We start from the raw sequence: 17,808 nt of genomic DNA, 5'->3' as shown, positions 1-17,808 counted from the left end.
AGTTTAAACAAAAGTCAGGACGGGGACAAACAGCAAAAAAAACAGGATGTCTGGTCACTCTATAAGAGGCAATCCAAGTCAGTTTTTTTTCTTCAGTTTTTTTTTCATTTTTTCTTCATTTTTTTAATTCAGGTTTGAAGCAGGAGGTCCCTGCAGCTGAACCTCATTCATTTCAGCTCCAGGGACCCCCTGCTTGCAGAGATACTTTCCTCAGAAGGGGGTGCCGGTAGCTTCTGCAGTGTTCAGTGTTCAGCTTCCTCGTCACATGGGCCAATAGGAAGCCGCACTTGATGACATCACGGCTTCCCATTGGCCCACAGGGCTCTGCTGCTTTGAAAGCAGACGTATAGTGAATTTTGGAGTGGCCTATGGAGATAAGTACCTCCGGAAGCAGGGGGTCTGCGGAGCTGAAATTAATCAGGTTCAGCACCGGAGACCCCCTGCTTCAATTTTGTATTATAATAATAAATATTAAAAAAAACAGCTTGGATTGTCTCTCTTAAACGAGAAATAGAAGTTTTCTCTTCGTAACTCGTAAATGTGTTAAACTGTTGTAATCTAATATGACACTGTAACAGGGGACTTTATCCCTGTTCAAAAATGTGCCTCTAATCCAGCAGTGTGGGGGTTAACTGCTGGTAGACAATTAACCAACACCACCTGGCTGATTACAGGTATCAGAAAAAGGCTGCCTTTGAGACAGGAAGGAGATTCTTCCTGAGCTCACAAGTGAGCTGAACCAGGAAGCAGAAAGACAGAGTTCCCTAGTTCACAACTGGGCTGACCTGTGGAGCAAACCGATGTCTTGAGTTGCAAGCTGACGACAAGACAAAGGGGACAAGATTCTAAACCTGGATCCTGACATTACCTTAGCACACAAGAGTGCGGACACCAGGCGAACAGAGAAGCCTTCCCCTACAGCTACCAGAGAGACAGATAAGCTTTACTTTCTAAGACTGTTGTATATCTGCACATATCAAAATATATGTTTGGGGCTGGGAAACATGCTATCTAAAGGGAGTTCTGGACTGCATATGTTTACCTAGAAATACTCCCAAGTGGAGCAGAAGCTTTGTTTAACCCCTTATTTGCATACGTTTGATGATTTTCATGTGTTAAAGAAGCAGGCGCAATAAAAGCCTTATTTTAGTTCACCTTAAAACCAGTCTCTATTGCTTACCTCTGCACACGTCTCTTACAGACACATTAAGATTACTATACGAAATAAGGTTCAAAATGTCCTCATGCTGCTCAAACGGACGACCGCTAACCGGACGTTGCTTGCAACTACCTGTAGCATCAATCTAATGAACTCGTTTTTTCAGTCCTACTGTAGCAATCATCCTTTATCAGGAAATATTTTATGTAAATGTTTTGGACCATAATTCTTGCTGTGTCTCAACCACTTTTATAACATGCTTATCTACTTCGCTAATTATGCACTTGATGAGGTCATCATGCTGTTACCAATTCCAAAGAATATTTATTAGATTATCAAATAATACTTAAATGTAGTAATCTACTGTATTGTATTGTACGTCTTTATTTATATAGTGCCAAAAGTGTACTCAGCGCTTCACAAAGAATACAGTACAGGGAATTATAATAATACAATAAGTACAGCAAAATCAGACAATAGGAAAGGAAAGCCCTGCCCCGAAGAGCTTACAATCTAAGAGGTTTGATGGGGGATCTTACAGAGACAGCAGGTGAGGGAATAAGTGCTGTAGATGGCAGTGCTTGGTCACAATGGGTGGTAGGAGTGACTGTGGAAGAATAGCCACGAGTGCAGGCTATTGGGATGCTTGATTTGTGGGGCAAGTTTTAAGGTTAGTCAGTATTAAAATGAGAGGGTTAACACACTTTAACAGATCTGAAATTGCTCAAACTTTCATGAAAATGTGGTGAGTTTTCTGCAAGATATTGCGATAAATAAAAGGGGTCGCGGTTTTTCATAACACAGTGTGCACAACATTTTAGGCACGTGTAACTTGCATACACCAAAGATTACAACATTTTTATATATAAAAAATAGCAAAGTTTTGTAATACATTAATTGCTGTTATTCATATTATGCATCATGAAGGAGAAGAATGTATATGAGCTGTCAAATCACATATAGAGCTGTGCTGTCAGTCTAGCGGGCTGTTCTATCCCAGTTAAATAATTTTACCTGATTTGCTTAATGATAATCCTCTATCCAGAAGCATGCAAACCCAAGAAAAAAACATGATGGCCATTTCTCTGGAGTGCTATGGTATAATAATGCAGAAGTAATACGTTTTATATAAACATTGGGATGACTGTGACATGACTAGTTACATTCTCTGATCTACAGATTATTAAGTGTAGTTAATTGACTGTTTTTTTTCCCCCCCAATTGTATTTTCAAACTCCATTAGCATTTCATGTTTAACGATTATTTTGTTATTTACATGTTAATGTACAAATGCTATTTTTCTCTCTAATTATAGGAGCAGCATTTTTGGCAATAACAACAATTTATGCCGAGAGTGGGTCTGGTTTTGTAGTTCCTAGTGCCTCTGCTAAAGCAGGCGTGGAAGCTATGTACAAGTGAGTCTGTTTAAACACAAACATGCAGCAGTTTCATTTTAACCCTCAACACAGCGTAGGATTAGTAAAAGTTCCCTACAGCACTGCCTGGATTTATAATACTTCAGTAAAAAGCAAATACTTTTAAAAAACAAAGCAAGTGTGACGATTCTTTGGCTTGAAGGCATTCAAAGAGGAAATTGGCTTTTGCGATGAACTACTTGGCAGTCATGGGGGAGGGAATACCGTGTTAATTCCTGTTCACAACTGTAGTATTGACTGCTGCCACCAGCCTAATGCTATTTCTCAGGGTCGGTCACCCTAAAACTAAAAGTACTGTGGAGATGTCCGGACATAGATGTGCTGGAAAAACTAAGTAATGTGTTATTTGTATAATGTTACTGGAATTCAAGTTTTTTTGTTTTTTTTTGCCAAGTTAGGAAATTTTTAAACGACCCTTAAATAAGTGTATTTATAAACCTATACCATGTATCATTTATAACGAATAACATGCTACATTTCTCATAGAGAGCTTTCATCTACCTCCTATGCCCTCAAAAGACAATGATGTCTATGCTTAACTATACAAATGTGATTTCCGTAACAACAGTGTAAAATAATTTAGATAAGCCATCTATAGTTTATTTTTATTTTTTATGAAGAACTATAAATGTTCATTCATTACATTTAGTGCAAATGCTTATATTTATTTACATTTATAAAATGTTTTACCGGGAAATAATATATTGAAAGTTACTTCTCGTTTTTAAGTATGTTCTGGGCGCAGAATTATGATAAACTATGATTACATTAAATGAACAGAATTGTACATTATATTTACAGGTATTTCATAGGTTAGAGATGTGTTATGGTCATATATAACAGTTACAGACAGATTAAAATGTGAGACAGCTGAAGTCTTGAAAGAACATAAACGGGAGGCGGCTTGAAGAATCTGTCGTAGATTGTTCCAGTTATGAGGTGCATGGTAACAGGAGGAGCGACCGGATTCCTTGTTGAACCTTGGGACTGTGAGCAGTCTTCTGGAGTCAGATCACAAGTGATAAGTGCTGTGTGTGCTAGGGATGAGGAGCTTGCTCAGATAGGCGTGTAGCTTGCCCAGAAAATATTTGTGGGCAAGATGGAAAAAATGTTCTTTGCGCCTAGACTCGAGGGCTAGCCCATCTAGTTCTTGGAAAAGTGTTATAGTTACATTGTAAGACAAAGTAGCATATTAAGTTTAAGAGGGTGTCTAGTTTCTGCCATACCAGATGAAGGACCCTGAAAGGTTTCGAAATCTTGTAAAGTTTCAACTACTTGTTGGTCCAATAAAAAGTATATACCAACTATTCCCTCTTCCTCCTTTATTACTGCATGGAAGAAAGGACCAACATGGCTACCTACCCTTCTTTGTTTAGTTTGCCAGGGTGAGTTTGGGCTGCTGTACCATATACTATGTCCCCATAGTCTATACTGCCATTGGTATTGGCATCTATTTGTGCAATGCGCTTTCTGACCAGCTGTTTTGGGGAGGATTTGTTCTTATAAAGTACACCTACTTTGGCATAGGTTTTGGATGTCAGATTATCAATACCAACCCAAATGTTGTGAGTCCAGCCATATGCCCAGATATTTCAAACTAGTTATAGGGGCTAGAGTTAGAATTGGTTGTGATCTGTAGCTCTGTCGTTGGTAGTTTTTGAAATGTAGTCCTAGTCCAAAATACAATCGTTACAATTTTGTCAGTGTTTACAAACAGTTTGTTTTGGAGAATCCTGTATTCAAGTCTTGAAAAAATCAGATTGAAGTATGTGTCCAAGGTCATGGAGGCTAGGGCTGTGTGCATATTTTGCATACATGTGCATTAAAGTTTCCTTACAATCTGTAAGCATTAGGTAGATCACTAATGAAGACTGAAAGAGTAGGGAACACAGAATAGAGCCTTGGAGGTGACCCCACAGAGGACATCCAAGGGGTTAGAGTTAAGAGCCCGAGAGACACATTGGGATTTATCTGATAGGTATGAATGAAACCAGTTTAAAGTTCCCCTATTCCAGAGGACTGAAGCTTGTTTAACCAAATAAGATGATCAACAGGTTCAAAGGCCTTTGCAAAATCTAGGAATAGTGCACCAGTAAGTTGTTCCATTCCACACTGGATCTCATTGCAAACTTTTAAGAGGGTAGTTACCGTGGAGTGGTTTTAGAGCCGTGGAGGAGATGGGTAAGGAATTTTGTCTTGATATAGTAATTGCTTAATTGGGATTGGATTTTTTTTCCCATGACTTTGAATATTATTGGGAGAAGAGAGAATGGGCTGTAGTTGGAGACAATGTTTTTGTCCCCACTTTTATAGACTGGGACAACTCTGGCAGTTTTCCAGGTCTGTGGGATGTCCTGAAGACAAAATGGGGTTTATTGGGCAAACGGTATGGCAGTGAATGGGACATTGAGTCGGCAGACCTTTGTTTGCACTAGGTCAGGTTCACATTGGCTGTTTAGTTTTAATGTTAGGAACACCGGTGTAATCTCCTCTTCAGATACTGGGACACACACCACGTTGTTTGTATGCGTTTGCAGTGTCAGTGTGATTTTTCAGAGTAGTATTATCCTTTTTGATAATAGATGGCTGGAAGGCTGGAGTATATTGTTCATGACGTTTCAGAAATTTGCTGGATTTGATGTATTTTGATCAAGATTGTCTGTGTAATTTTGGGGTTTTGCTAGTCTTATTTGCCTTGTGCATGTATTCTGCAGACATCTGCCGATATTAAGATCCTTGGTGGTGCCAGTTACTTTGTATCTTTTCCTCCAGACATCCCTAAAATGTTAAAACGCTATGGGGTCAGTTGTAATCCACAGAATGTGGGCCCCCATACTCTTTTATATTGCATATTGGAGCATGGGTATCACTGAGTTTTAATAATTCTGGAAATAATCAAGCACAGAATCACTGTCAGGTATATCAGGTATATATATTGTCTATATATTTTACTCATTACATTAATCATTGCCAGCATACTGCCCTTAATATTGCAGCCAATAGTTCTTGTTTCTCTACATGCTGAACATTGTACTTCGTATATAATAGGAAAAATAAATTCCATAGTAAAATAATTGAATTGCATATAATGACGTATGAAACTACAGAGGGTTCCAGAAAGTATAAAATTAATAAAAACGTTCTTACAGTTTAAGATGCAAAGTCTATTTGAATATGGGAAATAGGTACAAATACTATAGCCCATGTTTAATAAGCAGTCTTCTGCCTTAAGAGTCCTTACAGTGGTGGATCGTTTGCATCCATTGATCTTGATTGGGCTGTAAAATGTCTTGCAGTGCTGAAAGGTGTCTTATGGAGGAAGACTGCAAAGTAAAAATGGCTATATATCTTTATGGATATGCGGCTGCATGAACACGGATAGCACGGTTGACTTGAGGAACAGTATAATTCATTACTTTCTTTGAAGTATTTTAAACCATTTAAGACAATTTATAAGCTGCCATTATTAACCAAAGAGATAAAGGGAAGGATAGAAATAAATGGACCTGCAGCAATAGAAATTTATCAATTTTAACACCAGAAGCAAAATATAAATTTAACTTTACGGGTGGCTAAATCTTTCCAAGGGCATCCAAGTACACAACCAAACATATTGATACTTTGTTACAAGTAACATTTCGGGCTTCTGTATGTGACTGCCCATGATGTTTGTGACACATGGTGAAAATTGTAATCTAGTTCGAGTTCTATAACCAGCCTCACGCTGACAAGAGCCAAACCTTTGAAACAGCTGTCTGTGAGTGGGTTTACTGGCTATGCATTTTTAACCCAGGCTGGGCTGACAAGCTGTGTAATGTGGCAGGCATAAGCCTTGTGGAAAGCAGGTTTGCAGACCTGTCTGAGACGTGTGAATGTGCTCACAAGTGATATTTTAATTTGTTGTATGCTATACGGTGGAGGATTTTTATCACCTTTTTTTTTTTACCAACCATAACGTATTTAAAATCTAGTTCTAAGAAGTTGAGAGAATGTGAAGTGCTAGAAGAAAAGGATATTCTCTGATGCTGGAGGGTTGGAGGCTCAGGGGAACTGTTTGGAAATTCTACTTCATGGAAGGGGTCGTGGATTTATAATATGGTGGATATATAATATGGAGGTGGTAGAGGATGATGCAGTAAGATAATTTAAAAATAATACAATGCAATCATTAATATGAAAGAAGCTCATGGAGTAACTAGGGTCTGAGGTCTTAGATTAGCAGGGCCAAGGGTTTCTTATCTGCTGTCAAATTCTATGTATTCTCTCAAGATTCTAAATCCTGCTCATCTTTTTTCTGTTACATTTGTATGTACTGTATGACGAAAAAATGTACGTGATGGATTGTTTGGTAATCTATTGTTTCAGATCCCTTGCTGGTGAGTGGGGACGATACGGCATGAGATTCAATGTGATACAGCCTGGACCAATTAAAACAAAGGTATAAAAATATACATTTTCCAAGGTTTTAGGATTAGATCACTTTAGTAGGATAAAACTCAAAACGCAGCTAAAGATTATAGTCATCTTTTCTATTAATGTTGTTTATTACCAGGGTGCTTTTAGTCGTCTAGACCCCACAGGTGAATTCGCGGGAGACATGGTAACAAGGATACCATGTGGACGTCTAGGAACAGCAGGAGAAATCGCAAATCTCGCTACATACCTCTGCAGTGACTATGCTAATTGGGTTTCCGGGGCAGTAAGTTTATTTTGTTTTTGGCATAATCAATACTAGCTGTATTCCCAGTTCATAATTGCATATAAGCAATGGTCAAAGATCCACTTTCAATTTCAATTTTAAATTGAAATGTACAAAACGAAAGGCTCCTAAGTCTAAAATGAAAAGCTAGTTTTATATAAAGATGATTTTTAAAAAATCTTAAAATGATGTGAGAAACATTTAAACATCCCGGTTATTTAGATTATTCATAATAATTATTTATGTGAGTGGAAATAGTCAACATCTAATATGAGGCAAAATAAGGGAAAAAATGAGCGGACATTTCTCTGGAGGGCTACAGTACAAAAAAGTATAAATAAATAAGTTAGAGAAATATTAGTGACGGGTAGTTAAAATCTCCAATTTACAAAACTGATTATTTCAAAGTGTAGCTGAGGGACTGCTATTTTAAATTACATTTTAGACATCCATTACAATTTCATGATTAACCATTATTTCGTTATCTGCAAGTAAAAGTATATATTCTATTGAATAGACAAATATTAAAATAGTGACATAATTAATCCTCAGCAGAATTAATGATGAATGCATTGTGTAATTTTACAGATCATTAGAATGGATGGTGGAGAATATGTGTTCATGGCAGGAGAGTTTAATAACTTGAAAAAGGTAATGTACCAGAACACATTATATCTGCATTATTAACAACGGTTGTCCATTTTGACCAGTAATGTTAAGATTAATTTGAAGTATGCATCTCTCAGGCACTTAGCATCAATTTTGCTCCAATTACCTTAGCAAACATGGGTAGTGAATATAGAGCACAATAGGTGAACTTGAAATAGGAATTACTAGGCAATATAGTACATTGTAGTGGCATGTTTAATTATTATGTCTTGTCATTTTACTCCACTTTTTAAGTATGTATTAAAAGGGTAGTACCCAAATAGCAGGCAACAATTGTAAACAACCTAATAAGTAATTGACTTACTAACCAAACAAATCATTTTCTTAAAATGTTTTAAATACATGTTTCTTGTTTCCTGTAAAAAAAAAAAAAAAATTTAAAAAAGTTTACTTTTTTTTATTATTAGTTTCTGTGAAATCATTACACATGTATCTGGTTGTCTAATACCATAACTACTTTACAAACAAAGAACAGAAGAAAATCAATGGTGATGAGCATTTTACATAGAATGTTTTATAAATCCTAAAATATCCATCACTAAACAAATTAGGTACAGTCTATAGTAAAAAAAATAAATCAAAAGCATTATTAAAATCATATTTTTTTTTTAAATAGTTATAATTGTGTTTTTTTTTGTTTTTTTTAGATAATAGAAAGGTTTAGTGCATATATGTATATGCCATTGCCATTAGAACACGTTGATCCTAGGGGGGGGGGTGTTCCCCTTTAAACCACCAGGTCTGAACTGGTATTAACATATTGTAAATTGCTTCCATTGAATCTGATTTGACAAAAAGGATTATTACTTTTGCCTAATTCTGTAAGGATAAATAGTTGGCACTACTGTAGGATGCTTACTCATAGCTTATACATTGATGGGCATGTGTAATATATAGATTTTCTTATCTTCTTTTCTAGGTAACTAATAATCAGTGGGACATTATGGAAAAATTAATCAGGAAAACGAAAGGCTCCTGAAACCGTTGTGCCTTGCCTGAAATTAGAGAAGAGTTGACTGAATTAATCATTTTTTTTAATCCACAAGTAAAAACGTCACATTTCTTGTTAATTAAAACATTTAATAAATACTTCTGTGTGTATATATGCAGTGGTCGACAAATCACGAAAAAATCTACTCGCCACCTAGTCCCGCCCCCAACCCCGCCCTAGTCCTGCTTTAAAATGTTTTTTTTAAATTGAATAAATTCCTAGTAAGAACAACATTCGTTTTTGACATAACTTTATTTATTGTATTACATTATACTACAATTACTTGCGTGTGTGTGTGTCTGATTTAGAAAAAAAAGTCAGATGTGAATGACTAGTTTCCTGCACCCTTTATCCAGTGTCTGGATGCCCCTGCTTCACAATCTAAAGCAGCAATCCCACCTGGAATCTTACCTGATCCGCAGTCCCTCAATGTCCAGGTACCTCATTCCCGCAATGTTATATGTTGGAGGGTAGGTGTTCCCTACCTGTCTTATGGGTTAGGGGGGATTCTGATGTCTCCCGTGTGAAGCTCGAGAGTCATATCTGGAACAAAGCAGTATAGGCTATTTCAGTGTAGGTATAGGGCAGTTAAGATATACAGGGTAAATAAGATATCCAGATCCAGAGTGTGAGAGAGAGTGGGACAGCGAGAGAGAGAGTGTGTTGGGGTGAAAGAGAGTGTGGGGGTGACAGAGAGAGAGAGAGTGTGGGGGTGATGGAGAGTGTGGGGGTGATGGAGAGTGTGGGGGTGATGGAGAGTGTGGGGGTGATGGAGAGTGTGGGGGTGACGGAGAGAGTGTGGGGGTGACGGAGAGAGTTGGGGGTGACGGAGAGAGTGTGGGGGTGACGGAGAGAGTGTGGGGGTGACGGAGAGAGTGTGGGAGTGACGGAGAGAGAGAGCGAGTGGGGGTGACGGAGAGAGAGCGAGTGGGGGTGACGGAGAGAGAGAGCGAGTGGGGGTGACGGAGAGAGAGAGCGAGTGGGGGTGACGGAGAGAGAGCGAGTGGGGGTGACGGAGAGAGAGAGCGAGTGGGGGTGACGGAGAGAGAGAGCGAGTGGGGGTGACGGAGAGAGAGCGCGAGTGGGGGTGACAGAGAGAGAGCGAGTGGGGGTGACGGAGAGAGAGAGCGAGTGGGGGTGACGGAGAGAGAGAGCGAGTGGGGGTGACGGAGAGAGAGAGCGAGTGGGGGTGACGGAGAGAGAGAGCGAGTGGGGGTGACGGAGAGAGAGCGAGTGGGGGTGACGGAGAGAGAGAGCGAGTGGGGGTGACGGAGAGAGAGAGCGAGTGGGGGTGACGGAGAGAGAGAGCGAGTGGGGGTGACGGAGAGAGAGAGCGAGTGGGGGTGACGGAGAGAGAGAGCGAGTGGGGTGACGGAGAGAGAGCGAGTGGGGGTGACGGAGAGAGAGCGAGTGGGGGTGACGGAGAGAGAGCGAGTGGGGGTGACGAAGAGAGAGCGAGTGGGGGTGACAGAGAGAGAGCGTGTGGGGGTGACAGAGAGAGAGCGAGTGGGGGTGACAGAGAGAGCGAGCGAGTGGGGGTGACAGAGAGAGCGAGCGAGTGGGGGTGACAGAGAGAGAGAGAGCGAGTGGGGATGACAGAGAGAGAGCGAGTGGGGGTGACAGAGAGAGCGAGTGAGTGGGGGTGACGGAGAGAGAGAGCGAGTGGGGGTGACGGAGAGAGAGAGCGAGTGGGGTGACGGAGAGAGAGCGAGTGGGGGTGACGGAGAGAGAGCGAGTGGGGGTGACGGAGAGAGAGCGAGTGGGGGTGACGAAGAGAGAGCGAGTGGGGGTGACAGAGAGAGAGCGAGTGGGGGTGACAGAGAGCGAGCGAGTGGGGGTGACAGAGAGAGCGAGCGAGTGGGGGTGACAGAGAGAGCGAGCGAGTGGGGGTGACAGAGAGAGAGAGCGAGTGGGGGTGACAGAGAGAGAGAGCGAGTGGGGGTGACAGAGAGAGAGAGCGAGTGGGGAGAGAGAGCGAGTGGGGGTGACAGAGAGTGAGTGGGGGTGACAGAGAGAGAAAGCGAGTGGGTGTGACAGAGAGAGAGCGAGTGGGGGTGACAGAGAGAGATCGAGTGGGGGTGACAGAGAGAGAGAGCGGGTGGGGGTGACACAGAGAGAGAGCGAGTGGGGGTGACACAGAGAGAGCGAGTGGGGGTGACACAGAGAGATTGGGTGACAGAGGGGCGGTGAGGCAGAGGGGCAGAGACAGAGAGGGGGTCACTTGACTGGGTGGGTGTATTCACACACACTCTCACACACACACACACCCTCACACACACACACACACACACACACCCTCACACACTCTCTCACTCACACACACTCACACACACACACACAGAAAAGAGCCATCGCTGCGGTAAGGGGGATGCATGGTGGGCAGAGGGAATGTGGGAGGCATGGAGAGTCAGCGACAGTGGGACCGCTGGAGGCATGGAGAGTGCGTGAGGCGGCATGGGGAGTCAGAGGCTTGGGGACAGCGGGAGGCAGAGGGAGCCTTCACGCAAGATCTCCAGGGAAAAGAAATGGCCGATCGTGGTGCTCATATAGAGCCTGGCTGCACGCACATAAAAATTCCTGGGAGCGCGCGCCAATCACCAATCGGGTAGCCACAGCAGGTTTCTTTACTTTAAAAATTGGCAAACACGTGGCGAGATTGGTAAATTCGCCATGTTAAAATAGGGTGGTATGCAGGTAGCATAGATGCACTGCAACTCGCCATTCTGCCCTATATTATAGCGAGTTCAATGTAGCCAGAAAAACTTGGCAATTTTGAATCTCATCAGAAAAAAGAGGTAACGCAGCTTTCAGCATACGCCCATAACTTACTCCAATTCTGTGGCTATTTTCCTGCCGTTTTCACATTAAATAATGTTCCTCTCTGCATAAGCCCCTGTATATATGTATGTATGTCTTTATATAGCGCCATTAATGCACATAGAGCTTCACAGCAGTAATATACGTGACAATTATAGAAATAATACATAAAGGGGAGAAGTGCTTCAGACATAAAAGTAACTTTTAGGAATAAGAGTCCTTGCTCCGAAGAGCTTACAATCTAATTTATTGGTAGGGAGAACGTACAGAGACAGTAGGAGGGCATTCTGGTAAGTGTGTCTGCAAGGGGCCAAGGTTTATGTATGAGGTGTTAGTTAATTATCAGCCATTGATAGGAAGCTCATATGCTTCCTTAAGCAAGTGGGTCTTAAGGTGGGTCTTAAAGGTGGATAGAGAAAGTGCTAGTCGGATATTGAGGGGAAGGGAATTCCAGAGGTGCGGGGCAGTCTGTGAGAAGGCTTTAAGGCGGGAGTGGGCTTTTGATACAAGTGGGGTAGAGAGAAGCTGTGTATTTAAGCTACTTTTTTATGATGTACAGTAGGTATGAGAAGTGCAAGATTTGTAAAAATGGAGATAATATGTTATTCTTTGTATTAAAGCACCTCAATGCCAGGAACAAAGTAGAAAAAACTTAAATACTTCTTATCTTGATATAAACTGAATAGGTTTATTTCTCATAATACTTGTCATTTCCCCCTTGCTATAATATCACTAATAAACCAAATGACACAAATGATATACTGTCCTTAATGAGTGCAGCTCCCGACGTAGAATTCAAACCGGATTCAATCAGCAAACGAAGGAGAAACAGGTGCGCAAATCACATCAGGACATGAAAGGAAAGAGAAAACACAAAATAGTGCAATATTGTCAACCCCAACAGATATTTTAAATGTTGAAGCTTCTATAAAATTTGCACTCACGTGTTTAACGTGAAATGAAAGCGTTGTGGTTATTAAAAGTCACCAACTTATGTCTCCAGACAGGTACTCCAGATGCAAATGAAAGCGTTGTGGTTATTAAAAGTCACCAACTTATGTCTCCAGACAGGTACTCCAGATCCATATGGATCCGTGAGTGCAAATTTTATAGAAGCTTCAACATTTAAAATATCTGTTGGGGTTGACAATATTGCACTATTTTGTTTTCTCACTTTCCTTTCATGTCCTGATGTGATTTGCGCACCTATTGTAATAAAATATCTGATCAATACTTAATATCCTGGTTTGCCACAAAAAAAACAACAAAGAGTGTATTTTTTGGTTGAGTGAAATAGGATACATTCAAAGAAAGAAAGTGTATTTGTATTTCTAAGAAAAATATGTATTTCTAAGGAATATAACGTACAGATGCAGCGGTCGTTATTCGAACAAATCATGGCGCCGTTTTCGTGTGCGCTTCTGTACTCCACATTAACACCGCCAATCGCCCCAGGCACACGTGTTTATCGCAGTTGTTTTGTTTGAATTTCATGGATTGTGTGCAATTAAATGAAATGAATGAATTGTAATGTGTACAGGACTGTGCTACTGTGTCAATTTCAGGTGTTTAAAATCCAGAATACTAAAATGCAATTTTCTGCACTCGCCTGCACGCGCATCTTAAGGCGATACAGTTGGAAGAAATCCTTCGCCATGACATGGGTATTCCAAGGTATACACCGCGTGAAGTGTTTCAATAACGGCCACTGCATCTATAGGCTGTGTGCGTGGATGACTAGACATCTCCAGGTTATCGGGATACTGTAAAAGTGACAACCCTGTCCATAGGACAAAAGAGCAGGCAGTCATTGAAGAGCACCATTCCTACTGATCTTTCAGGCACTTGACTGGTTATCTTTCCTTACCGGTAGTGAACACTTAACAATCGTCTTGTCCAATCAACACATTTTGAATCTATTCCCCATCATTTGTTTATCACACTTCTGTGAGAGGCTGTGTCAAAGGCTTCACTGAAATTCAAGCAAGTTACATCTACTACTCACCGTGATCTGTTATCTTAGCTATCTAGTCAAATAAATCCAGTGCATACATTTGTAATGTAATCTCTACTCCAGTAAATCCATGCTGCTTTGCATCTTTAAGGTGTTGGATTTCAGACATTCAACTATTTTTTTTTGTTTTCCCCACCAGTGTTTCCATTAGTTTCCCCTCTATTAAAGTCAGGTTTAGCAGCCTTTAGTTATCAGACTCTCCTAACCTCCATTTTTGTCATACACCACTACTGCCCTCTGCCAGTCTTCTGGAGCCAACCATAATTATAGTTACTGGTTGAAAAGGTCTCAAGCACATCATTAAATTGTTTCAATACTTTTGGGCATATACCATTTGGCGCCGTTGCCTTGTCCACTTTCATTGTTTGAGAGTTCTCTCGAGTTTCTCCTTGGTAAATTGATGAGAAAATCGAGCTGCTGCATTCTAATGAGTGGAATTCTAAATGACTGATTGACAGGTGTAAAACAGTATTGTGTCAAAACATCCCTGACAGCTTAGAGGGAGTAGGAAGGTATGCAGGGATGTTTAAATGCAGTGTATATATGTAGCCTTTTATTTTTTAGCAAATAAAAACTACAACATTAATACCGTCTTATTTTAGCTATGAGGAACTGCACCCAGTTTATAACCTTACATCTGTTTCTATATGTGTGCACCCGGATTCAAAATAAGTTAGGCTGAGTACAAAACCCTCCACCATACAGTATGTAGCAATTAAAATTGCCAATTGTGAGCACATTCACGTCTCGGAAAGCTCTGCAACCTTGCATTTCCCCATTATCTCTTGGCATACAATGATTTTACTGAAGCCAGGCATTTTGGGTAATCACTCACAAATGACTACTGTATGTCACTTTTTTGCTTCCTTTACATTTCAACATGGACCCCTATAAGCTAATGTCTTCTGTATTACACAGAGTTCTCATCCCCACCTGGGTTAAAGAAATGCATAGCCAGTAAACCTACTCACAGGCAGCTGTATGTGTGTGCACAAAGGTAAAACTGGAGCCAGGAATACACATGCACACACAGCATTGGCTCCTTAATAAGAAATGATATCGTTGGACGTTTGAAGGTAGCTGTTTAATGGATTATTTTGCCTGTGGATGGAATGGAGATTCACCTGTGTAGTGCAGGTGCAAAAGCAGTAGTTTGTTAGTATTTCAATAGTCCAGGATTGTTCCAGGTTGAAATAACTTTAATCATCATAGAAATGCTTCAGAGATGATGTAAGGAAGCATTCCAGATCTTACAAATTGAGATAAGAGCTGAAAAATAGAGTTGTATGGTTGTAAAAGCTTAGAACTTACAACTACATTTGAATAAAATGTAATTTTGGTCCCTTCTAAGGGATCACAGCCTTAGGGGGATGTTTTTGGTCAAAGTTCCCCATTGAAGTCATGGAGTAACCAATATAGAAGGGTAACTACGTCAAGTAAACACAAAAAACAAAACTGTGCGCTACTACCTAACTACCTATAAAGTTTAAATGTATAAATATATACAGTGCAGTGACTATACCATCAATTTAGTGATAAAAAATTTATAAAAAATTAAACCACAACTCCCACAGTGAGATAATTATACATTAAATAATAAGTGCCACATAACCGTGTTGGGGATAATGGCGTCTGCAGCTGTAAACGCAGGGGTGGCTCAGCACCCCACACACACTAAGAGAATGGAAACAAAAGAAAACAGCGCACAACGCCAAATAGTGAAGCAAATTCAACAATATATTATAGAATTAAAAAGGGGGTAATATATCTGCGTACATGAAAAAAGTTGGTAAAAGGCATGTAGTGTGTATCACACTGTTTACCACTCGGCAGCTGTTAGCTGTAGATTCATGTGCTTGCTTCCCTCTGCTGCTGCAGCTCAGTTGATTCTGGGGCAGGACGTCAGTCTTTTCACTCCGAAGGGGATTTCCCTTCATGCAGCCAGGTTCAGCAGCTGGTACTGGGGCTCGGTGAAATCGCTCCTGCTTCCTGGCCGATATGAAGCTGCTCCTGTACCTCGGCAGGTGTATCCTCTGCACAGAGGTTAAAACGCAGCTTGCTGGGGTGCCCTCAGCGTGCCACGGTGCCGCTCGGTCGCGGGACGCTGTGTAATGACGTCACTGTCTACACAGCAGTGGTTGATTCAATAGGGAAGTTTGAACAGTCTTACAAAGTCTCTCACAAGTGTCCAAAACAGCACACAGGATGAAATAAAAACAGGACAGGCCAATACATAGACAAAGGCCAATGTAAGCAGATATAAGGCAATAGAATGTTACATCCAACTAGTTTCGTAGAATTAACTTCCCTGAAGAAGTAGTTAATTCTACGAAACTAGTTAGAGCACTTATTAGTAATATTAGCAGTTTCACACTACAGTATGTATATTTTATTTCTTTTCATGATCCTGGAGAGGTTTGCGCTTTGAAGTTTTTAGTTTTCTTAATCTCTAGCTGGTGAGGTTTTCATAATAACTTTTAGACTGCCCTGGACTCTGAAAGAGCTCAATTTTTACCTCCAGAACACTTAATATTTCAAAAGTTTAAGGTCCTGAATGGAGAATCAGATTTTCAAAATCTTGGAAAAGGCAAAGGAAGTAAAAAAATTGCGATTGTCCCTGCTGCTTTAATTAAGGTTTTTGGAAGTATACAATTAAATGGGCTCTCTACTATGGTAACCAGATTTTTATCACATCAAATTTCATGCCATTTTTGGCCAATTGTGTTTTGGTGGTAGTCATCGTTTTATGAAAAAGGCTCATTCATTTCTAACATTTTCGAAAATCTCAAGGGATTAGGTCAGCCAGGAAAAAGAATCCCTGAACAAGGGCACCCAAGCCTCCCGTCGCACACCTCTGCGGAATATATGCATGCACCTATTTTAATATTGGGTCTACACAACCATTTAATACCGAACAGTAACTTGTATTTTGAGTACCTGAAATATGTTTAGATGGTTACCGGTTTCATGTTTATAATTAGCGTACGTAGATTATGCTGACATTGAACATTGAGTAGGCACAATAAAGGCCCTTTTTTTAAACTTATATTTTTATTGAAATTTTCATACATGGATGGGGAGGGGTACACACAAAAAACAGGATGAGGAGGGAAACAACCATTTTATATCATATTCAGGCAACAACAATCACATTACGTCAAACAAGATTGTATAAAAAAGAAAAACACGTTCGACACTCATCACTCCCAAACCCTATTTCCTTCCGTGATCAGTCCTTTATCCAACATCCCAGGAGTTCCAGACCTGTCATTCTTTCTTGTAGTAGTTTTTCCATTAGTTGGACTTCATTTACCCTTCTAATAACCTCTCTTTTGGAAGCCGGGAGTGTCTTTCTTCCACGCTGCAGCTACAGCACATCTAGCCGTCGTTAGAATATGTAAGATCAATTTAAGTGTATAATGATTCACAAGTGTAATACCAACGTAACAAATTTTTTATACTCCCTTGTTATTTCAGTGTGGAAATCCAGAGCCCACTGATCCATATACTTATGAAAGGGGTATCTTTTTGGGGGATTAAACCTTGGTACAGAGATGATATCAGCCCCTTTTGATACTTTTTTGTTTTGCATAGATCTTCAAATCTTGTGTATCTATGGAACTCCTCATAGAAACCCTGCTGAACAAAATGTCGGACCTGCATATATTTAAGCAAGTCAATTTGGTGTACACCATACTTTCTCATCAATTCCTCAAACGATATTAGCTTGTCTTTTTCTAACAAATCTGCCACTTCCGGAATCCCTCTGTCTCCAAATTTCAAACCCCTGTCCCTGAGAAACCAGAGGGAACACTGGATTATTATCAAACGAAGGTGTAAACCTAGATGGTACCTGTATTGACAAAACCTTATATATTTTTTTGCCCGCTGCCAATTTTTCAAAGTAAATCTGGTTACTGCTGGTTCAGACTGTCTCCCATTCCAATCCCAGGGCTAGATCAAAGCAAAGAGGGAAACCCGACTGTTTTTTTTGAGTGAACTCTCCAAATCCACCCAGGCATA

At 40.5% G+C, this 17,808-nt stretch overlaps 1 protein-coding gene across 3 annotated transcripts in view; it reads left to right on the top strand.

Moving 5' to 3' along the window:
* Nucleotides 1–9,187, top strand: part of DECR1 (2,4-dienoyl-CoA reductase 1) — a 123,877-nt gene extending 114,690 nt beyond the window's left edge. For all 3 annotated transcript variants that reach the window (XM_075582954.1, XM_075582956.1, XM_075582955.1), the window contains exons 6-10: nucleotides 2,475–2,574; nucleotides 6,961–7,033; nucleotides 7,148–7,294; nucleotides 7,883–7,945; nucleotides 8,883–9,187. In XM_075582954.1, coding sequence (XP_075439069.1) covers nucleotides 2,475–2,574; nucleotides 6,961–7,033; nucleotides 7,148–7,294; nucleotides 7,883–7,945; nucleotides 8,883–8,942 — 443 coding nt within the window. In that variant the 3' untranslated portion in view covers nucleotides 8,943–9,187. The remainder of the gene's footprint in view (nucleotides 1–2,474; nucleotides 2,575–6,960; nucleotides 7,034–7,147; nucleotides 7,295–7,882; nucleotides 7,946–8,882) is intronic.
* The last annotated feature ends 8,621 nt before the right edge of the window (nucleotides 9,188–17,808 follow it).

This window comes from Ascaphus truei, chromosome 2, assembly GCF_040206685.1.
Source record: "Ascaphus truei isolate aAscTru1 chromosome 2, aAscTru1.hap1, whole genome shotgun sequence".
Lineage (NCBI taxonomy): Eukaryota > Metazoa > Chordata > Amphibia > Anura > Ascaphidae > Ascaphus > Ascaphus truei.
This window is presented reverse-complemented; position numbering and strand designations above follow the sequence as displayed.